This window comes from Phyllopteryx taeniolatus, chromosome 18, assembly GCF_024500385.1.
Source record: "Phyllopteryx taeniolatus isolate TA_2022b chromosome 18, UOR_Ptae_1.2, whole genome shotgun sequence".
In the NCBI taxonomy this organism is placed as follows: Eukaryota; Metazoa; Chordata; class Actinopteri; order Syngnathiformes; family Syngnathidae; genus Phyllopteryx; species Phyllopteryx taeniolatus.
Genome location: NC_084519.1, coordinates 18,720,427 through 18,743,750, shown reverse-complemented (window position 1 = coordinate 18,743,750; position 23,324 = coordinate 18,720,427). Strand labels below are relative to the sequence as shown.

Genomic DNA, 23,324 nt, shown 5'->3' with positions numbered 1-23,324 from the left:
GCTTTTGCCGTCCGAGTGTCCAGAAAAGGGCCCCTCTGACAACTACTTCTGTTTGACCCACCTTTGTATCCGCTTTGTCCAGATTTGACTAAGACCGCCCCCTTTCCTCTGATTGGTTGCCCCTGTCTTGGGACTGCGTTGACAGCGCTGGCTTGGGGGCGGAGAGCAAGGCGGAGAACTTTGCTAGTGACGTCGATTAGCGCAAGAAATGCAGATGAGCTGATTTCAGGTCTCTCGGCACAAAAATGTCTGGAACTCAGGAATGCGTGGACCATTTTAATATATATATATATATATATAGGGCTTTGAATCATATTTTAAAAAATTACAATTAATTAATACAATTGTAAACCATTTTGCTTTGCGGTTGTATTTTAAATTGATTGTGCTCTGGTGAAACATGTACTATATATATTGTCATTTCCCAGTGCTGGTGTACTTAAACGTTTGTCCACAAGAGGGTAGTCACATACTTGATTGTGAGGGACCTAAAGTTCGATGAGTGGAACAACTGCAATTGATAATGTCCCTGTGCGCCGTCATGTTCCTATAGTATTTATTGAATTGTCTTTGATGTGCTTTTGACAACCCAAATGAAAGCTTGCCTCCTGCTGCCACGTGTGACCGTGAAACAACAACAAAATGTCAACGTCAGCGTCATCATCACGAAACACTTTTCGCCATGTGCAGCAGTTAACAGACATTTTGTCCCTCAACATGATTTCATTGAAATTGGATTGATAATAGTGGTATGGTTACTCGGTGTTGATGAGTACTTCAGTGTAAATACCGTACCCGTAGTAATATCGGTGTTGAAAAAGAATGGTATCGAACAGCCCGACTTTTTAGGACTGAACCATCACCGGCATGCACTCGTAACACGGCTGTGGTGGCCATTTTTTGTATTTGTAATTTTTGTGCAGGTGCTCAGCATGAGGTTCACCTCAATGTAGGATGTCAGGATGGCCGAGCGGTCTAAGGCGCTACGTTCAGGTCGTAGTCTACTCTGTAGGCGTGGGTTCGAATCCCACTTCTGACAATGTTGTTTTTCTAAGCAATTTGACGTTTAAAATGATTTACAGTCGCCATAAGGGTAACTTTTTCACTCCATGTCTCCGTGCAGCGAGGCTTGTGACGTCATCACCTCCGGCTCCTCCCCTAAATGAGGCAAACCTCGATACACACTTCGAAGACACGGCACATCTCGTAACGTCACTTTTGAAGACCCTCAGCGTCATGATGTCACCTGCAGACAAAATTCGAAGGTTTGGGCTCGTCCACATCGTTTTGCTCAGTGAATCTTGTTGGGAAGTACCTTTATCAAAGTCATATTTGCATTGTAAAAGATAGGATTTTGGTGGCCTAATACAGCATACTATAGTGCTGGGGAAAAAACTCGAATAATTAAAAATAAGTTCTGCCTCGAACCTCCGGCGGTTTGCGAGCTCATCCATGTTTCACACGGACATTTATTGCAGACACGTAGTGTTGGACCAATGAGAAATATTGCCCAAAAACGACAGAGGAGCTTCTGTAAGCGGTTTTTAACACTGTTAGATGTGTCATGTACATATAACATGATGTATGAGTCTGAGCTGAATGGTGGTTAGCGTTTTTTAACCTAAAATGGTCATCGCTAGCTAGCGCGTTTTAGCATTGGCTAATTTTATTGTCTCGGATTGTGGACACTGAATGTATACCATTATAATACACACACACACACGTATATATATATATATATATATATATATATATATATATATATATATAGTGACAGCTGAAGTAGCTTTTTCTACCAACAGGTGTTGGGCAACTTTGCTAAAAGTAGTTTGAATGTTGTAAGCAATGGCCATTCACAACCTGTGAGAGATATAGTTGATGTTGTTTGACATCCATTTTTAGGGCAGGTGGTGGCCATATTTGTGTCCGAATTGTACGGTTCGGGCTAGTCTAGACTTATTTTGGTCAGTCATTCTCGCTGGAAAACAGTGCCGTTAACGAAACGTTACGTATGTTCCAGACTGAAATCTGCGATGTAGCGACAAATTATTAGGGCCTGAGCAGCGACCGTTGGGAGGTCCCTTTTGTGTCTGTAGTATAGTTTTTGACTATATAAATGTATGAGGCGCATATATTTTACTTGTCCACTTGAGCTCACCATCCACACACAATGCAATCATGCAAAGATGCTTATTTAGCATACCTTGCTTGTGTGACATAAACAACAGCCCATGTGGACGCGGTGTTACCATTTAGACCACATCCTTACAGTCCTGCAGTGTAGTCCACAAGAAGCATTTTGGGTACCCAGAATTCATTGTGGTGATGTTTTAAATTAGAGTAATGTAGTTGTAGAAAATAATCCAAAACGTTGCTCTTTCCTCGCATTTGTTCCTGTGAATATTAGCTATTTATCAGGCTAAGGTTGATATTAGTGATATTTAATCAAACTCTGACTGTAGCTTGTGTTTTAAACACTCTATCCAGTTACTTTCTTTTTGTGTCCTCCAGCAATTTGGTGATGGTTTGGTTTTGGCGACCGGAAGTTAGCACGCCGGCGTACGCCAAACGCGGAAGTGTTGCGTGCATGGAGGCCTTTGTGGCAGAAGATGTTACATAAAAGCAAAGCATCTAAATACTTCCTTCCGCTTCCACGTTGAAGTCGAGAGAGATCAAGAGTTAGTCAAGCACAGGAAAGACAATTAGCATATGTTAGGACAAAAAAGATGATCCTGTCACACTGCAGGATTTTGTTATCAGTTTATGCAGTGTGAAATAGTCTCACAGATGCTAAACGCTGATAGACACTACCAGTGTACAATTAGAAAGTAAATTATGCAAGTTTTGCAGATTTACATCAAGTTGATGTTGTCTCTTCCTGTATTGCAAAATGAAATAAGGGCCCTTTTTTGAAGTCAAGATGTGAACCAACTGCAGGTGAAAGGTTAGCAACATCAATCACATATGCAGGCATTTTTTTGAATGGTGATTTCTTTGGCTGACAGTGGTAATCACCTTTTTTGTTGTTGTTGTTTAGAGGCATGGCAGAAAGGCCCCCAAAGGTTGCGTCCCGTCTATCCATCACGTCCGAACGCCACACTTTGTCATTGTTTTGAGGTATCAGTCAGCAGAAGAGCACAAAAAGAATTTCCGAAGCAGTTAAATATACAAAGGAACACAGTGAAGACGGTCACCGTCAAGAACCGGACGTCCGGATGTTCCAAAATCAAAACTTGAATGGGTGAATTCGCAAATGCCAAACCGCAAATAAGCGGCTGTTCACTGTATTTTATTTCAGACAGTACTGTGTTTGTTTTTCGGGTTGGAACGGATTCATGGCATTTCAAATCATTTCAATAGTGAACATCGTCAACGTTGAAGTATTCATGCGGCAAACTCCCAACGCGGCGCACTAATAATTAGAAGCCATCTTGTCTTTCTTGCGTTCGATTCTAATTTGAGCACGTTACCGCTTTTAGGGGTGTGAGCGCCGATGCGATGAAGTGCGGGGGTGACGCGAGCTAAACCCGCTAAAGCTATTCATTCTCCCTGTTGACGCGCCCGGTCGAAGATCGTTGTCGCCTTGGCAACCCGCTCAATCGGGCCCCATCCCGTCGTGCCCTTTGCGGCCCGGCCTTCGATTCGCGCGGGTTAACGGGGGGCGCCGTCGGGGCGATAAACGCTCACATCTGCACGTAAACGCCTCGTATATCACGTATAAGAGCGACGGTGTCACGGGGGTTTTGTTTTGTTTTTGAAGAGAGCTTTGCAATTGTGCCACAACGGAGCCAGTTAACCACGGAGGTGACGGTCTTTAGGGCTCTCGCTCAAACAAACCTACAGGAGGGTTGAGGGGGTTCGGAGCTGCTTCCGTTCACATTGTGAATAAAATGAGAGATGACTTGTGTGTGTGTGTGTGTGTGTGTGCAGGGTGGGGGCGGTGTATATTTAATATATAGCAAATTGATGTTTTCTATATTTGTGACCCAATGACGATATTCTAAATTGGATGAAGTCGGGTAAGTCCCCGCCAAATTCATGAGCACCACTGTCATCGCTAATACATCATTTGGCGACTTTTGCCATCATAACCACTCAAAGCGCTCGCCAGATCATTTTTATTCACTCGCCTTCATGCGGAATTATTACAAGCATTCATCCGTTATCTGCCGACATTTAAATTGGGCAAAAGGCCTGCTTCGACGCCGCGTACGTGACTCCGTGAGAAGCTCTTTCAGTGGAGCTGTCACCAGGTTCGTGCGTGAGACGTACCAATGAGATTTGGGAGCGGATGAAATGAGCCGCCGCGTATTTTTTCCGATTTGAAAATGGTGAATGAACGCTCAAACGGCTATCCACACGCGGTACATCTTCCACTCTGCGCCATATCGCCTGAACTATGACTCCATGAAGGATATGCGCTGTAATCCACGAATTGATGGTTGAGAATTCTGTGCACGAGGGAAATTGCTGGTTCATCGTGTCTACTTGGAGGTGCTGTTCACTTTCAACTAGTTTGCCGTTTAAAGACGTACCGTGGTTCCTGAAAAAAAAGTGTTGCGGTTGAGGCACTGAAATGCCCTGGCGTGTGGGCAAGGAGAGCCACAGTGGCATATGCATTTTCAGCCATTTATGGAGCGGGACGAACAGTTTCAATGCATACGAAATGAGCGGACTCGCAAGGAGCTGCTGTAGGCCGCAACTCACACCCAGACACTAAACGGCCAACCCGATTGAAGCTCCTGTCGTCACGCCCCTTAAAGGCACACATCCACAACACAAATAAAATAGTATGAACAGTAATGGCACGACTTACAAGCAACATGACTGTGGAGATTTTTTAGATATGAGCCTTCGCTCTGCCCGTTCTTTTTTTTTTTTGCGGGGGGGGGGGAACTTGACTTGAGAGCAAAAATGTGAGTTCCAAGCACGAGAATGTGGCAGCAACCTTCGAAATAAGTCGCAGCAAGTGAAGACGTCTTTCCCTTCAGAAAAGGCCATGCGCTTATTTGCCGTAAATTCCGCTAGCTTTATGCTAACACCCAAGGGAAACGCCATGGACTGGCTAAGGAAATTAGCATCAGTATCACAGTAGCTGTAAACTTTTAAACCGTGTATATTTGACCTCAAACTGTAGCAACACATGTAGACAGACCGTATAACAAGACTCAGAGGCAAACATTCTTATCCTCTGCGAAAAACAACGACGATTGCTGCAGTTGAGTTGAGTGACGACAGCCGCCTTCTGTGTGTTGTCACAAATCTACGTGTGCTATGTTTGCGTGTATTTACTTGTGGCCAGATCCCACACACCAAAAGGAGGAGCACAATGAATTCAAGCATGAAATCAGGATTCTTTACATTCTATTCAATCACGTTATTCATGGATCTTTTTATGAAATACACTACTCGAGAGTGATCTTTTCTCTTTCCTATTAAACATTTTATAAATATTTTTGTTGGGGGGCATTTCCATTCATTTCCATTGGCAAAGGTGATTTGTTGCGAGCGAAGTAACCGAACAAAATAAACTTGCAAGTCAAGGCACAGCTGTATTTCAAACCATTGGGTACAAAGCAAATTTTCTTCAAAAATACAATCTTCCAGTAGCTGCACCGATTTCAGCGCATACATTGCTGTATATTGTTAGGAACAAAGTTAGACTCATTGGCTCGGTTATGGTAAAAAATCAAATCAAAAAAACACAAAAACATCAGAGTGAAGCAACTAACGTGAGCGCCTGAAGGTTTCAGCGTCTTGGCGTGACTACGCAATTATACGACGAGGCCATTAAGAAGCGGCTGAAATCAGCGTGATGCAATCAGAGGAAAACGGAAACGGAAAAAGGGATTGAGGCTCATCCCGTGCAAGGGCGCGAATGAAATTAGAGCCGGCGTGTTTGCGCTAGATGAGGACGCTCGGGCCGATGCTGCGCTCGACTCGGGACGGAACCGAATCGGACGCCGTCGAGCTTGTCGACTGGCTTGCCTTCATCAACTTTTTTTGTTTACAATATTGAACATTTAAAAAAAAAAAGTCATGTTATCAGGCAATCTGTTGAATACAAACAAGTTAAAAAAGTGTGACATACAATTATTTTATTAGATAATATACAAGGGTAAAGTCCTATTTTTTTGGGTGGTGTGAAGCTGTGATATTATGAAAATTAAGTTGTGATTCTAGAATTTTTTAATACTCTATCTCCTAAAATGTAATTGTTTTCCCTCCAAATGGTATGACTTTATCTTGTAGTTTTTCCCTCATAATATATCAAAGAAATTCTCATTAACCAACTTTTTTTCTCACTATATTAAAACATTTTTTCACAACATTACCATTTCCCCCCCCCCCCCCCCCCCACAGTATTAAAACATGTTCCGTTATAAAATTACCTTTTTTTTCTCGCGATAACACACTTTTCTTCATGAAATTACCTCCCTACCTACCTGTAAAATATAACCATTTTATTTCTCTTTAAATTGTCAAATATTTCTTGCAACATTATTTTTTTGCTCGAATGAAATCACCTTTTTTTCCCCTTGCAATATTAGTTTTGTTTCTCGTAAAATTGCCCCTTTTCCCCCATCAATTCTTAGTCTTTTTTTCTGGCATTAAGACACTTTTTTGTCCTCTGCAAAAGTCCTTTTTTGGTTGCAATATAACTCGTTTTCGCTCGTGAACTTACCTATTTTTCTTTTTGTTTATTTTCGCAGTATTATAAGTTTTACTTCTTTTTTAGTTTAGTGTTTCCTTATAGTTATTGTTTTTTGTCTCGATAAAATTACCTAATCCCCCCCCCCCCCCCAAAATTCTTTCTCGTGAAATTACAATTTCTTTTCTTATTTTTTCCCCATTAGAAATTGACATGTTGTTGTTTTCAAGGCTTTTTCTTTCTGAGCGAACGCTGAGGTCCACTCGTGAAGATTTACAACGGATGACAAAGAGATTTGCGATTTATGCGATTGCTGCGGGCCTGCGTCAGGACGATTTGGAATTGAACGAATTGCGTCATTTTCAAACAAACAACTAATGGAGTTCAATAAAAAATGCTGCTTACGTCACAGACCGCTAAGCCTTTTTGTGTCAAAAGGACGGCAGAATGTTAAGGAGACGTTTGCGTTTGACTGTTGCTCGCAGTGGTGCCGCCGCGCACGCTAACTGGAGTCGATTTTCAGATAAGATGCAGATGACTGATGGCCCGCTATCACTTTTGTCAACTTGCTAGTTAATCGCGTTCAACGTTGGCAGCGTGCAGAATGTTAGGCCTCTGCTTTGTGGCAGTGCTTCGCAAACTTTTCACCTCAAAAATATTTAGCTCCACCATCAAAATCTGTTGATTTGAATCAAGGCACAGGTTTTATTCCTAAAAGCATATTTCAGATTTTTGTAAGCCACTGTACCATTACGCGGTTTAAACATGAACACAAAGCCCCAAGCATCAAATTAACGACATCAACAATCGTACAATCGTGTTTTTATATGGCGCTAGCATCTATTTCGTGCAGCACTACTGTGAGTATTCTCGTATGCAGTTTGTATGTGTTGCTGCTCCATGTGTGTGAAACTCGCAGCGGTCTGAAGGTTGACAATTACCGTGATCTCTCTGCTAATTTCCGTTAGCCCGTCAGTGGCATTTTGCACTATATGTTAGCATTAAGCTAGCAGGCGTTGGTAAAATGAAATGATACGGTTTGATAGAGAATGTTGGCGTTGAAGTATATTGTGTTTGTTTCTCTTGAGTTGAACTTGAAGACGGAGCGACAAATCAACAGCTCGATGCGAGCGCGCCGGCCAAAGCATCGAAAGTCGAGCTTAAGCCGAACGTGGTCTGCGTCGTATTGATAAATGTCAACGTCTCCGACATCCAGCACCGCACAAGCCTGAGCGACGCGACTTATTGCCACTTTATCTTCGCATAATCCCTGTTGTGGCCGACGGGAACGGTCATTTTCCACAAGAGGCCGCTTGGATTTCCAAGCGGGGGGCTTACTAAAGCCGCTTTGAAAAGCGGGCGCCTGGCTCATAAACATGCTCGGCTTTCTTTGGGTCTCTGCGGGGGATTTGCTTCATTGTCGCAGCCGACTAGCGAAAGGCTCGGAAAGGCGATAACGGGAGAATCGCTTTGAAAATGCTTCGGGTTTTCCGCTGAAAGAGCAGCCTGGAAAATCGTTTGATCGCTATTAGCTTTGCAACAAATGCACATTTACCACGAACGAGGACCAAAAAATAGCAATATTGATCAAGTGCGTCTTTCGACGTGGAAATTCACAGCTTTATCAAACAATGACCAGATTTGATTTGAGATCAGCACAACTTTTGAGTAGAAAGCAAAGATTAGGGAGGGAATTTTGGCCTGTCACGTCGGTTACGAGGGAGAGGAATGCCAACATGTGGAGGCACCTCACACTCCCAACAAAGTATGTAAATGTTGGGTATACACAGAGATCCGAAATCCTAAAAAGATGCGCTCATGATGAAAGATGTGCAACATATTTATTCCTCGGTTGATTGATTGATTGAAGGAAGGAATCCGCGTCGGCACCTGTGCACGTCCAGTTAGTGAGTGTGAGACCAAAGGCAGCTTTTGGGTGCGTGACATGACGGCAAGTGCGATGGTCGTCGCGGAGACGGAGGCGAGCTCGGCCAAACGCGGCAGATGTATTTCTCCCTTTCCGAACTTGAGGATGATCCTCGCGCTGCTGATTAGCGGATGATGAAAAATGGGCATCATCTGCACCATTGCACGGATGAAGCAAATGTGTGTTAGGGGCAGCATGATGTAAGACTCGAGAGTGTATTTAAAATGATTACAAATTGAAAAAAAATGAAAAATCCATTCAGTCACCGCAGTCAGAATTTAATTGAACATTGATCAGTCAATTCTAGATTTTAAAGTCTGTTTATTCTCTTTCTTCCCGCCATAACGTGTTCCATGTCCGATTTTTGGACTTTTAAAGCACTTTAGGAAATTATGGAAACTGTCTCCAGTTTTTTCAAGTGTTAAAAAAAAAAGGTTGACCGCTTTTAATCAAAAACTGTGCTACAAGATCACAACTTTAGCAATAAAGGTGAATTGTTTTGCTGATAAACATTCTCACTGACGGCAAATGAACCTTCGGTAATACTAAAACAGTTTTTGGCCTCTAATGGTAGCGTATTTGTAATTCAGATTGGCTATGCAATCATGGACATTGTTGGATTTAAAAAAAAAAAAAAACAATATAAAGCACAGCCCAGAGAAATAACATTGAGAAAGAATTGGATTTCATCGTTATTCTTCATTTGGTAGCGTGTCTCCTTGCTGCACTGTTTCGGGTACGTGTATGTGGCTGTTCAATTGAAAAACATTTTGAATTGTCCAATCATACGTGTTGCCATGTCAATCTATGTAATCTGCCCAGGGCCTTCAGAATGGTGAAGCTGGCCCACGGCGCTGTTTCTTTAATCGATCAGATTTGGCCTTGCGTGATGTCGGCAATTCTCCGTCGTCTGATTCGTTGGTCGCAGCGCAAGTTGTTTCGGCCGACTTCGACTTTGACGAGGAAAACTCGTCTGTAGCCATGTGCACACGGTAATACGGTTAATCATCAGCATCTCTAGTGAGTATTGAATTGGATCTTTTTTAGTTACTAGCGTGCTCTTCTATTGTTATTATTTTGTATTGCTGGTTTCTATAATTGCGATGGAACAATTTGGTCTAATTCCCAATTGCGCTCTCTCGAATTGGACTTTGAAGCTTGTGTTGCTAGCATCTTGTATGTGGATTGTTTTGAAAGGGAAACGCGGCAACCAGATGGCGCTTGGCGCTCTTTCAAGCGAACGTCTGCCTCGTCGCAAACTCGCCTGCGGCGGCCCGCGGGAGCCGACGTCGTTCGGCCAAATCGAAAACGTTGGCGTCTGCGGTCGTCCTCGAAGGTCGGCGGCGAGCTGGCTACAAGGGAAATGTCCTCCATCGGCCGGGAGCGCAGGACTGCCGGCAAATGGATTTGCGATAGTGTTGCAACATGAAACTACGGCACAATGACGGCGATTTCAAATGCACCCGTTTTGCAAGTCTGACGGGGTTTTTTTTTGCCTTTTGCGCATAAATGTCCAACTGAAACCAGGTCACAGACTCATTTTGACCTGTTATGCATCAAACAGAAGAAAAAATGGATTTTGATGGAAAGGGGACCTTTAAAAATGTTTTTCCTTGCAATATTGATTTCAAAAAATGGTAAGGTTAGCATGTTTTTCTTTTGAGTATTTATTCACACTAGCTAGCTTCAACAAGCTCATTCAAGTCATGTCAAACCAAGAGTATTTGAACTCCCCCCACGCACATTTGTTGTAAGACAGTTAAGGATATGAAAACGTTACCTTAAAGTTCGACATTCAGTTTGGATCGGATGTCTCCGGGATGAACGGCGAGCGCGGTCTCAACACGCGGCGGCGAGTCGCCATCGCTGTCAGCCGGACGGCCGTGAAATGCCTCGGGGCTCCCGTGACGGATGGTAATTGATCATCGGATCCCGAGAGGAAAGGTGGTCTTTCAATCAGGTTCCGCCGCTATTATTATCCCGGCGGCTTTGCTCGTCAACACGGCGTGACCGATGAGCAGCGTCGAAACGGTTTCTGCTTTGGCTTGCTCCTCAACACCTGCAGAAGACGCTTAAGCGTCGTCGCGCGTTCGCAAACGTTAATATTGCGATCCCACGTTGGCGTTTTCCCGCACAATTGATTTATGTATTTATTTGTGTGTGTTGTTAGCGATGGGCATTTGACATTCCAGAAAAATCTGCCATAAAGAGAGACCATATTCAAAAAAAATGTCGTCCTCCCACACGCTTTAAACGCAGTTGAGATATATTACAACAACATTGTTGAATTCAACATTGTATATTTAAACAGCAAAATGTTCAAGTCAAGTTTTAACGAGAGTGTGACTCGACAAGTCAAGTGACGTGACTCAAGTGCGCCACCTCTGGTATAACGCTTCCAACAAGCGCTACTTAGCACACACGCAGAGCAGCAACACATACAAACATAGCAGACAGCATATACAAACAGTCGGATGTCGCTATCGACCTTCGTCACGTTGCACGCACACGCACAGAGATCAATATATAGATTAGCGATGAGCGACACGCGGCAAGGTCAGCCTGGCGGTGCCGAAAACGAGGCTTCGGGGATGTCGTCTGTATACAACGACCGCTGTCTTCGTTGAGTGGCGCAACGGGATGACGGCTGCTTCAAATGGATTGTCACATCAAGAGTCGGAAACGGGCGCCGCTCATTTGAATCTTCAGGCGTCCGCACATCGCCACCTTGCGTTTTGAGTGACGGCCATATTGAGTTCACGTGCTGCCTCGATGGGCCCGCCGAACGCACGGCGATGTTGAAATACAGCAGATGAGCCGAGTCAATGTTACCGGGCTGCCCCGACGAGGCCCGAACGGAATGCGTGGCCATATGGCAAATGATGCAAGGAGTGAGCTTCCCAGGCTGGTGAAGTTAGCGTGTTCAAATGTATGTGTCGCTGCTTCCACGTTGACATTTTTCCGCAACAACAATTGATAGGCTGGCTTTATGGCTTCTTTGATGGATTTTTAGCTCTGGGCTCAGCTTTTGCTCTTCTGTTCTGTCGTTTTGTTGTTGTTGTTGTTGTTGTTGTTTTATCCTCGGAAAAATATTTCAAGTAACCTACAATTAATGAATTAATGAATAATGATCGATTTATATACAGGGCGGCACGGTGAGCGACATCTGCCTCACAGTTCTAAGGACCGGGGGTTCAATCCCCGTTCTCCCCGTGCCTGCGTGGCTTTTCTCCGGGCACTCCGCTTTCCTCCCTCATCCCAAAAGCATGCACGCTAGGTTCATTAAAGACTCTAAATTGCCCGTAGGTGCGAATATGAGTGCGAATGCTTGTTTGTTTCTATGTGCCCTGTGATTGGCTGACGACCGGTTCAGGGTGTAGCCCGCCTCTTGCCCGAAGATAGCTGGGATAGCCGCCAGCACGCCCGCGACCCGCGTGATGATAAAGCGGTAGAGAAAATGGATGGATGGATATAAGGACATTAAATGTTGAAGGAATTGAAATGAAGAATACTTTTTATGCACTGACAGAGGATGCCAATGGGAGCGGCTCAGGAGGGACGTTTCCCCCTCGGGTGCAAACAAAAACGACACAGGCCAAACGGCAAGTCGATAACGCCTATCGACCGTTTTCCCGTTTTTGGAGGCTAATCATCAATTTTGGAGGCTTTCCCTGGCAATATCATCATCCATCACTTTTTGGGGAGTGAGTGATGATTTACTCCCGCGTTCCATAACTCTCCGCTTCCTGGACGAGTGCCGGTGAATAATAATAATTGATGTGACGCGCAACGAGACGAGCTTTCACACGGTGACACATGACGAGCGGCTGCTGTCAGCCACTCGAGGTCGCTCATTCGTCTTCTCCGTTTCGCCGTCGCATTTCTCGCGCCATCCGGTCGGGCCGCCCACGACAGAAAAAAAGGATATTTTCGGTTATTACATCTTTAGGAGCAGAAAGTCCTCAATGTAACATTCTAATCAAACGGGTTTAGAGGTGCAACGATTAATCGACAACAAATAGATGATCAAATGAATCGATAACTACCCCGGTATTTTTAATGCTCCATTCAGCCTTTAGAGACCTTGTTTAACTTAAACTTGTCCAAATACTTGTCCAAAGTGACTTGATGACTTTGGGAACAAAATCACATTTTGTCTACGCTTGCTATGTCAAAGTTGCGTGTGTGACCTCATAAAAAGCTACGTGACATCGTTGATATTTTCTCACCACAGTACAGCAAACAAGGCGGCACAGATTTCATACGTTCGTGCGTTTCCGAGCGTACGAAAATAAGATGGCGGTGTTATTCCCGCGGTGTTGCGTCTAGTCTTGAAAGATTCATAACGGCGCTACCTCACGACTGGCGGCGAAGAACGAGGGCAGCGGCGCGAAGTGAAACTCCATCTTTATCGCCAAAGGTACGAACGACTGTGCTCAGTGCAATCATGTAAATCTACTTTTCTTATTTATGCTGCAAACTTTGTGTAAATAACCGTGTTGTTCTGTGCTCCCTTAATTGCTCTGATGTGATCAACTTTTTGGGAGTTTGAAAAAGAAGCCGTCTCTAAGAAATCAGAAAGGAGAAAAGGACGTGTCATCTGCTTCCAAAATGCTCCAGACATCTCTCCCCCAAAGACGGCTCAACGGCCGTGTGTTATGCGAGGCCACACTCCGCGGTCCTGCCGCCTCGTTCAACCTTTGTCCAATTTACGACTTGTGCTCCGGTCAAGCCGATCGATTGCCGTCCGGATTGGCGGCGTAACGTTTGCGATCGTCGGCGCATTCGATCGTTCCGTAAGTCAGGCGATCGATGACGGCCGGCGGCCGCTTCGCTGGAGATCGGTGTCCGGCCTAAACGAGTATTCGCGTCGATTCCCATCGACGTTGTCTCGGTGAGGGAATGTACTCGCCGTAGCTTGAACCTTGAAGAGAAGCGCTTCAATCTATGTCGCCTTTTATTACAAGGCAAAACTCCGGCCAGGCAGCTCAACCTGCACACTTGAACATGTTCACGCGCAACCCGATAAAAAACACTTTGGGGCATAGTCATCGATGCCTTGATCATAAAGAAGGATGAATTATTTCCATCAGTTGTGATCCCGAGGCGATAAGAGGGACGTGCGGACGAGACGTCGGCGATTGGTCGGTGGTCGGCGGGGTGTTTACGGCAAGCGGCCGCGGGGGCTGCGGTGTGATAAAAGCTGACGTGTGGCACGAGAGTTAGCGCCTTGTCCCGCTTGCTCACGTTAGCGAATTCACGATGCAGCAAATCGCAGACATATAAAGCTGCTCCAATTGCTATGCGGATTACATGCTAGGGGCGGGGCGCAATAACAATACGATGTGACAACACATCGTATTGTTATCCGTTGTGGAAAGAAAATCCAGTACATATTGTCGGCGCCTCCTCGCCTTTGTTTTTGTTTTGACGAGCTTTAGAAATGAGGCAGAAGTTGTAACAGGAAGAAGGCAGAAGTGAGCAGACTCCCCAAACTTAATTTGGTCTGAATTAGCTGTGTGCGTACTTCATTAGAGCGCACAGACTCAGTGAGCGACCTCATGGGAGTTTTGCATCAGACCGGTTTCCTGTCTGACTTCACTTCGCTCTTCTTTTTGCATGTTGGATTGTAGGTTAAGTTCATTTGGGGTTTTCCGGCTGTGGCGTCCATGCTGGCGGCTGACACCATGTGACACGATATAGTGGAGCGTTGTGCACTTTATCTGCCGGTTATCGGGAGCCGTTGCCGTGCTCATCTGCGCTCTGCTTAGCTTTTGGCTTTGACGTGATATTGTCTTAGTGTGCTTGTGAAAAATGAAATTGCCAGATCTTCTCCCCCTCCCTGGTATCAAAACCGAGATGTTCCAGTGGAGATTCCAACACAGATCCCCTGACTGCGGGGCAGACGTAACTACTACGCCACTGATGTTCACAGTTCTGCCACATTTCGAGGGGATCTAATACTGCACCTTGTTGAACACCACTTGTTTTCTAGTGTAACACCAGGCAATTCTAACAGTCGTGTAGACTGTCAAAATCTGTCTTGCCTGACTTGCGAGGCCTTGTGGAACGCTACCAGTTTGGTAATGTCACGGCAAGCATTTGTGACGTCTGCGTATTTAGAGTATAACGTCAAAATCTGGGCACCGAGTTGAAAGCCTTGTGGAACGCCACAATTCTGTAGCTACAGGGGCTCCTCATGACGTAAGTCAAAGCACCCTGTAGTCAATGACAAACTTTTTTTTTTTCCCTTTTGCACAGAAGTATCTGTTCTTCTACTTCAGTAGGCCTGCAGGGTGTGGGTACTTTTGCCACCTGTCTAATACAAGCAATGAAAAATTCACTTTTCCTTTGAAAAGATCTCGTTCGGACAGGTTTTGCAGGACGTCTCCGAAAGTTGGATGTAATCGGCTCGACTTGCATCTTGAAAACGCCGCCTTGCGGTCGTTGCGGAAGGCAGCAGCGACGAGATAAGCCGTCCCGCGACCGAGCTTGATGGATGTGAACCTCTTCGCATAAACCCATTTCCTCACCCCAGATGCTGCGGCCCCCTGCCCCTGAGCTCCATCCTGTTTGCAAGAAGGCTCACTGATAAACATCTGGCCGACAAACACTTGACAACGCTCCTTTGCCATCGTGTGCTTCTTGTGTAAAAAAAAGAATAATAAAAATAAATAATGAGGGAAAAAAAGCCTCCAGGCGTTCTTGTAGAGCAGACGAGGCTCTTGGCTCCACTCCGGACGTCTGGTCCGCTTCGAAAGAAAACCAAGACCCGATTACGTCAGGCGTCCAGCAGGAAATGAGTCAGCCCGAGGACACGCTGATCATCGATCGCTCACTTTGACGCCGATTCCAACCGCTGGAAATACAACTGCTGCGTACAGAACATCAAGGTCCAAATATAAATCATATACAAACGTATTCACAATCTGTACTTAAGTAGAAGTACACATACTTTAAGAAAAAAAAAAAAGTACTGATTGAACTCCTTAAATCCCCAAAATACAAAGTGAACAATCCACTTACAGTAAATACAGCAACAAAATATTTGCAAGCTACTCAGTTACTTCGCACCACTCAATAATAGCGAGCGTGAAAGCAATCAGGCAAACATAATTAGCCGCTTTGTATGCTTCCTGGAGGATGGCATAGACCAACGACTCCTTGATTGATGTTGTCATGCGACGCCGCATCTTCTCCTCGCGGCGCTTCCTGGAAATGCTTTGCCAGCCAAATTAAACCACGGATGCACACGCTACCGTTGACGGAGTATCAACAAATCGAAGGCCGCCACCATCCGAAAGGGGAAACGAGCGCAGCGGGAGACGAGCCGCTCCGGGACGATTCCCACCCGGATCGTTGCCGATTGGAATGTGGCGCGAGGGCCTCAGCTGTGCCCTTATCCAAGCGGAAAGCGGCGACCGAGTGTCAAATTGAAGCGGAGTGGAAGGTCATAAGGGCACACCGAGAGGAATTGCACACCAATAACACCCACAAATGTTTCCTTTGGATGGTTGTTTTTTCGAAACAGTCATCCATGTCTTCATCGCGATTACCGTAATTCACTTTGTCCTACCTCGAACGTCTCCAGTTGCTTCAAAATGCTGCTGCTCGCCTCTTAACTGGAACACATAAGAGGGAGCACATAGCTTCTGCACATAGAGCTGCCAAATGTTGCAGAACGTCCGTATTTTGTTACGGAAATCACTGAATGTTGACTCGTTACGGCCGTAACGCTGAATGTTCCCGATATTGGGGGCGGGGGGGGAAATAAATAATTACCGGCGCGTCCGCATTCAACAGCTGCTTGCTGCACGCCATTTTATCACGGCCCCCGGTTCTCTTCTCTAAGCATTAAAGTCACCGATCCGTGCTGGCGAATACGCGACATTTCCCGGCGCGCTTCTTACACGTATCGTTTACGTCATCACGAAGGGAGTGCGACGAGCGCGGAGGCGAAGACGACGGCAAAGACACGCTAATTGCTAAGCTATCGCTACAAGCCGTCGCAAATAAGTGATTTGGCGAAACAATAGACTTGTCACGTTGGTCTGGCTGGAAGTGGCGCTTTTGCCAAGACTAACAACTTTGAACAGCAAAATAGTCTTTGGAGATAGAAATATCAAATAATACACGTCCACACGGGACGCCGGGACACGGGAGGCTCCAGTAAGACCGACTCTCCTATTGCAGCCCTGGAAGTGTTCACTCCCAAAATAATGTCAATAGTCACATTGACTTTTGGGCCGATTTCCTTCCGCCGAGACCGACTCGGAGCGAAGCGGGCGGCCTCGCTAATGGGATTTCCACACACGACATTACTGCAGTGGGAGCTAATGCGCTAGGATAATATCTCCAGGAAAAAGCTGCGCCCAGCTCTGAAATTGAATTGGGCACCATGCGGCGGCGGCGGGCAGGCGGGCAGGTTGGCGGGGAAGCGACAGAGCCGCCGTGCTTACTGTAAATATGCCGCCCAGCGCACGTCCAGGAGCACGCTGGGTCTGGAATGTCTTGTTTTTGCTTTCCAGCTAACGTGGCGCCGTCTGTCCTCATAAAACGGAAATCGAGCGTTCCCCCGCTGTACCGCTGTCCATCGTTGGCGCCTCGTTAGATTGCGCTCTTTCTTTTGGATTCGTTTTCCACGTACTCACTATCATCGCATGTGGGAAAGGAGAGCCACAGTCGCAGAGAACGCCGGGAGAACAGCGAGCCACAGCTCGCCCGGACGCAGGTTCGCCGACGTCGCACGCCACTCCGCCAGGCCCCGCCCCCTAAAGGCACACGCATGTACACAGACGCGACAACAGTACATTCGATACATTTCATGCTTGTTTGTGTTAAAATACGGTTACAGCGCATCGTGATTTATTCATTGCAGCTCCTTCTGGAGTGTGTGACTCTGCCACCAGGGGGCGGTATAACACAGTCATGCAGACAAGCGAAGAGTTTCACAACTGCTCTAAATTGACATAAGGCATTGTTTTTGTTTGGAGTGCCGTCCGTAGTCAGCGCGCGTTTACCCGGTTGCCGAGGAGTTTGGATTATTCTTTTTGAAATGTGTATTTCTCCCCTTCCTTACTGTAAATGTCACCTCATCCGGCGGTGGCGGTTACGCAACACGTCTTCCCGCTCTCGTGTTGCGAGAGCAGCTGACGGCACGACTTCGGTCAGGGTGACACGCCGCCCCGGCGTCTATATTTAAATTGCACCTTGCGAAGGTGGCAGCGGTCGTTCAGGTGGAACGGGAGCGAGCGTTCCTCCTTCGAGGGGGCGCATTCGGGAAATGGACGCTTTGATGGCTTGCGTGCAAATCGTCGCCCGGCGAGTCTGTTGGCGAGTCCTCCTTCACTCCTTTCCATAATAACTGAGCATATGTACGATCAGCTCGGGGCGGCACGGTGGTCGACCGGTTAGCGCGTCTGCCTCGCAGTTCCGAGGTCCCGGGTTCCAAATCCCGGCCCCGCTTGCGTGGAGTTTGCATGTTCTCCCTGTGCCTGCGTGGGCAATTTCTCCGGGCACACCCCAAAAACAAAAGCATTGTTTGAAGACTCTAAATTGCCCGTCGGTGTGAATGTGAGTGCGACCGGTTGTTTGTTTCTATGTGCCCTGCGATTGGCTGGCGACCAGTTCGGGGTGGAGAGGCAATTTGCAAACTCGGTGTGGACCTCAGATGAGCGGAAGAAGATGGAGGCTGCGGTTAACTCAATGCAAGAGTCTAAAAACGAGTCTTACATCGAGAGTTCAACATTTTTCCAGAGGTAATCGCTCTCATTTCCACGGGCATTCCAGAGTACTTGAGCCCGAAGGCAGAATGTTCTAGAACCCGCCGGCTTGTCTTTAGCATCACACTGGGCTCCGCTCTCGCCAATAGAAGCTCGGCCCCCGGTCGTCACGGTGACGAAAGCCGGAATACGAGACGGGGTGAACGGCGCAGGACGTGCTGTCATTTTGCCCAAAGTCTGGCACGGCCGCCCGGGAACGCCGCGGCAAAAGCAGCGTGTCCAAAAGTTGGCAACCTGGCCTACTTTCTTCCGTCATCCCGAATGTGCAAAAGCGCTCGCAATTATTCTCGTTGAACTCAAAACGCAACCTGGGAAGAAAACCAGACAAGCGCTTTTTTGTCACGACGACACGTTGAAATGTGTTATTCGGAAGCGGGCCAAGCAGTCTACCAACGTCGGACGTGCGCTCGATGGCAGACAAATGGCGCCATCGAGGGATAATCGGACCCCGGCGACCTCGCAATTGAGCTGGCGAGGGAGGAAAAGATCTCTCCGTCCATCGGTATCTACACATCTATCGCTCTCTCCATGCACGCACGCTACGTCTGTCTGTTTCGAAGCCCCCGCGTCTTCAGTTGTGTTCAGATCGGCTAATCCTATTGAATTTCTGGCATACGGTTTTTTTCCACAACAATGCAACCTGACTGAACTCACGCTCAGGCGGCGATTTTGCTTTGGGGCAACTGACGCGGTGCCCCACCTGATCCGCAAGATGGCGCTGTGGTGAAAAAAGCCTCCACGTTTCTCCTCCAGTTGTGTTTGCCTGTGTGACTTCCTGCTCCTGCCGTGTCTCCTTGTCCCTTTTCTTCTCTTTCTGGCGGCGGAACATTCGCCCCCCCCCATTCAAACAATCAGCACCGTTTGTATTTATTTCATCTTCCCCGTAACCAAACGTCTCCCTGAGACGTTTCCGTGCGTGTGTGCGGGGAGCTCAGCTGCAGCCGCGCAGCGTGGCAAAAGCTGTAAGAATCCATTATTTTGAAAGCCGGCGTGGCGGTTGCGGGCACGGGGCCTTTGATTTCTGCTGCCCCCCCGTGAGTGAAGATGGCGCCCGCCTCGTCTCTTCTCTCCTAACTGCAGCTCGATTTGCTCGGCATTTGGACTGCGCCCGTTATTTGTTTCCCGGGGTGGCGCAGCGGTCACCAGCCTCACGGGGTCGTTTTTACCACGCCGGAGGTGTCGCTGCCATCCTTGCCCGAATTGCTTGTCGTCATATTAGCCATTCCGGTGATAGAAATGTGTCGAAGCATCAGCAGAGGGGAAGCTCCATTTGAACCGGCGTATCGCTCCGAACACTTACAGTGCCTGCGCGCGGGCGTGTATCAGTGGCAGGTGGCGCATTTGCTTCCTGGGACTCGCCCGACTTATTCCGTCTCTTAATAGCAACATTCACCGCGTTTGCTTTGGACTCGCGGCTCCGCTATTTGAGCCGAGTCTGCCCATCTCGGAGCCCGACTGGCTTTATATGCCGTATGCAATCATGTACTTGGAATTGGAGTAATACGCTGTGGCCTCGCTGCTCCGGTCAGAACCCGAGCTGCGGCATCCGGAATCAGCCGTATTGATCGGCTTCACACCGGTTAATCGTTACCTAAGAACGGTACCGGTGCAACTCCAGTCAGTCGTATCTTGAATCAAATCAAACGATCAAAGAAATGCCAAATATTTTCCCGGTAATCCAAATGTGGCCTCAAGCAGGGCGCGTTTTCTCATTTCGACAATATTAAGATTTTGCGGCCGAGAGAAATAGATTTAAAAGGAAATGAAGGTTTGCTTTCACAGCGTCGTATCTCATTTGCGAGTGCACAGTGGTGCCGCGCTGTCGGCGAGAGTCGCCGAGGTCACGGAATCGTGAAGTGCGGGACAAATGGCCGTCGGCCTGAAGCCGAGAAAAACGGTTGACCGAGCTGAAACGCTGACTAGCATCTCTTCTTCACCGTTTGGGATGAAACCCTTGAACACAACACCACACGACTGTCACCTGTCTCCTAATGTTATGCAGTGATTAAAAACAGTGGACCTAAAATTCAGCCTTGGGGGGACACCGCTGGCAACATGGGAAACTCTGCTTTGAAAACAGCTAGCAGTGACGCAGTTAAAAAAGAGAACGAGCGACTCTATTTTAGACGCTGACGAATGACGACCAGTCGCCGGTGCCACGTTCACTGAGTGACAGGTCGAACTCCCGACGGCCGTGTCCAGTCACAACGAACTTCACTCACTTACAGCGACTAACGACATGGCGAACTGAAAGAAACTACTCATAATACAACTCATGTACTTAACGTAGCTAACAATTTTCATGCAACTAACTAGTTCATAAACCAGAAAATTAACTGAATGTAGCTAACTTACTAAACATGAACAACTTGTACATATGTCTTATTTTGATCTATAATATGACACGAATATCCCCCAAAACATTTTCCCCCAGTAGGCACATGTGAAGTCCATTACCCCCCCCCCCCCCCCCCTCCTCGTTCCCTCCCCCTTCTCGAGTGACTGCAAAGAAAGAAATCTTTCACTCCCCCTCCTCTCGCATTCGCCAGTCGGCAGCTAATTGGGGGAGCGTCAGGCCGCGTCGCTTTCGCCCAAACGGAAGGAGAAGAAGCTTCATCCTTTGGAATCTTGAAAGTCAAGAAGAAAAAGAACAAAAGTTTGGTACGTTTGTCTTTATCGTACAGTTGACTGTTGTTGTCAAGAACAAAGTTGTGAGTGCAATGAACCCCACTTTTTTTTTTCAGGGTTTTTTGCAGTATACGGGCTGGTCTGAATGGAGTAGTAGTTGTTGTTGTTGTTGTTGTTGTTGTTCTTGCCCCCTTCAGTGTCGTTGTGCTGTAACAAAAATTGAGCGGCGTAATTAACAGCAAGAAGAAGAGGCGGAGAAGGTCCCCAACTAAGCTCGAGTAAGAGTGCCCACAGAGCAGAGAGAATATACGCCCGTGAGTGTTGTTGGATGCTCTGTTTGTGTGGGAGGAGCTCTGGTTTGAAGGTTGATTGGAAAAAAACTAAACAAAAGAAAAGAAACAAACACACGACACGAAGGTGAACGGAACCCGTGAAGGATCTCCTCTCTCCAAAAGCAACACGAGCGCCGCCGTCGACTTTTCCGAGCCTCGCGTGATGTTTTAGCCGGAACACGGCGGCGAGGGCGCACATCAAAACGCGGCCGCGTCGTCGTGTTGGTTCTTATTGAGCCGGCGACTCTCAAGACTGTTTTTGTCGGCAGCTTTCTTTATCGTTGATTTGATTTCATGACAGTAAATCCCCGTTTATCGCAAGGAGTACATTCCGTCGGTGAAAATTGACGATATGGCCAAAGCGTACGAAAACTCATTCTTTTATCCACTTTAACGCCGCCCACATGCTTTGGAGCCATTTCGACTTTTGGAAGTCACCCTTTGCGCCTATTCTCAAGAAATCAAAAAGTCTCCAATTGAAGCTGTTTATTTCTCACTCCCAATTTAGGTTTGCTGTAAAACTCAAAAGAAAAATAGGTATTGCATATTTAAACACCCAAACATCATTTGCTCTAATGCTAACATAGAGTGTGAAACGCCATAGACGGACTAAGGGAAATTAGCATCGATGTTACAGCATTCAAACAACTGCTACTTTATGACGCATACAAACAGGAATGTTGCGGTCGGCGCCAAAGTGAGTGACGTGCGGTCACTGACGTCGTCTTCACGACAGGTCACCATGCGGCGCTGGTGGACGGGCTTTCTGGTGGCCTCGGTTTCCATGGCAACCCCAACAATCTGCCAAGGCGGGGACGGCGATTACGGTTCAGGCTTTGACATTCATTCCTCCGTCACGGCCGCCGAGGAGCCCGCGAAGGCAACGACGGAGCCCGCCTCGGTCTCGCCGTCGCTCGCCCCGGAAGAGACCTGCTCGGTCCGCTTCGGCACCCGACCGGTTTCCGCCCGCGTTCCGAAGGCTCGGGAGGAGGAGGTGGCCTACCTGCGGGCCGTCCAGCGCGCCAACGAGGCGGTGACGGAGAACCTGGCGCAGTACGTCGCGGCCGAGCTGGGGGACCGGAGCTACGAGGAGGCGATCGCCGCCGACCCGGCCGGCGTCCCGGAGGAGCACCGGAGCTGCCGCCGGGTCCTGGAGAAGGCCGAGGAAGACCTGGACAAGCGGCTTCGAGGGGGCGTCCTGGAAACCCTCGCAGGCATGCACAAGTAAGTGCGGAAAATCTGCCCGTCAGGTGAAGGGAAATATGGCCATTTGACACAGCACAGACAAGAGTGTTGTTAACAACCCCGCCAAATTCCAACCATTGAAAACATCGCCTACTGAAAAATTCAAACTGTTATTGGTCCGCCGCTTCGTCTAGCGTCCTTCTTTTACCTGCATGTAACTACATGTCAACATTGTTCCACCGGGGCATCGCCGGGAATTTTCCACGCCGCAACAACGGGGCGCTCTAAAGCGGCCGAAGCCCTGTTCCGCATGCCGCACTGCAAAAACGCAGTTCTTACTTAGGGAATTGCAATTGTTTTCTCGTGAAAACATCTCACTGTACTTATTTTCAATAAGTTTCGGATCTTTTTGGAAGAATCTTCACAAGTCAATTCCTGTTAGTTCCACTGTCACATTTTTGTCCCTAAACAAATCTGCCAATGCAACTAACAGGAATTGACTTGACTTCATATTACCGACCAAGATGCACAATTTGGCCTTCTTGAGGTGTTGCGTCGTTATTAGGTGTGCCCCCCCCCCAAAAAAACCAATCAATCCTCCTCTTCCTTCCTCTTTCTTGCTTCCCTCCTCTTCACCCGCCTTTCCCGGACAGAATCCGAGAAGAGTCGGCGGCCTTTGACGACATGCTGCGGGCGGCGGCCGACATCGCCGGGCGACTGGAGAGCCGGTCGCAAGCCCTTCACGCTTCCTGCGCCAAACAGCTGAGAGACGCCGTCAAAATCCACGGCTAAGACCCACGGCTTGTTTTTTCTTGTTT

General features: G+C 47.3%; 1 protein-coding gene and 1 non-coding gene across 7 annotated transcripts; both read left to right on the top strand.

Moving 5' to 3' along the window:
- Positions 1-48: 48 nt before the first annotated feature.
- Positions 49-23,301, top strand: si:ch211-142k18.1 (uncharacterized). 6 transcript variants are annotated; one of them, XM_061753014.1, is made up of 4 exons: positions 20,843-21,022; positions 21,187-21,303; positions 22,058-22,545; positions 23,160-23,301. In XM_061753014.1, exons 3-4 carry the CDS (start codon positions 22,064-22,066, stop codon positions 23,296-23,298), a joined length of 621 nt encoding a protein of 206 aa, XP_061608998.1. In that variant the 5' UTR covers positions 20,843-21,022; positions 21,187-21,303; positions 22,058-22,063; the 3' UTR covers positions 23,299-23,301. The 6 variants fall into 6 exon arrangements, with proteins under 6 accessions (XP_061608999.1, XP_061608998.1, XP_061608996.1 ...); XM_061753012.1 differs by having other exon boundaries at positions 21,106-21,303; XM_061753016.1 differs by having other exon boundaries at positions 20,844-21,022; positions 21,187-21,267.
- Positions 957-1,039, top strand: trnal-cag (transfer RNA leucine (anticodon CAG)). The gene has a single exon. It is a non-coding gene; the product is annotated as a tRNA-Leu (tRNA).
- Positions 23,302-23,324: the final 23 nt, after the last annotated feature.

Coding starts and splice junctions, on each gene's coding strand:
- si:ch211-142k18.1 (XM_061753015.1), top strand. CDS start 22,064: ATGCGGCGCTGGTGGACGGGCTTTCTGGTGGCCTCGGTTTCCATGGCA. Junction 22,546..23,159: donor ACCCTCGCAGGCATGCACAA/GTAAGTGCGGAA, acceptor TTTCCCGGACAG/AATCCGAGAAGAGTCGGCGG.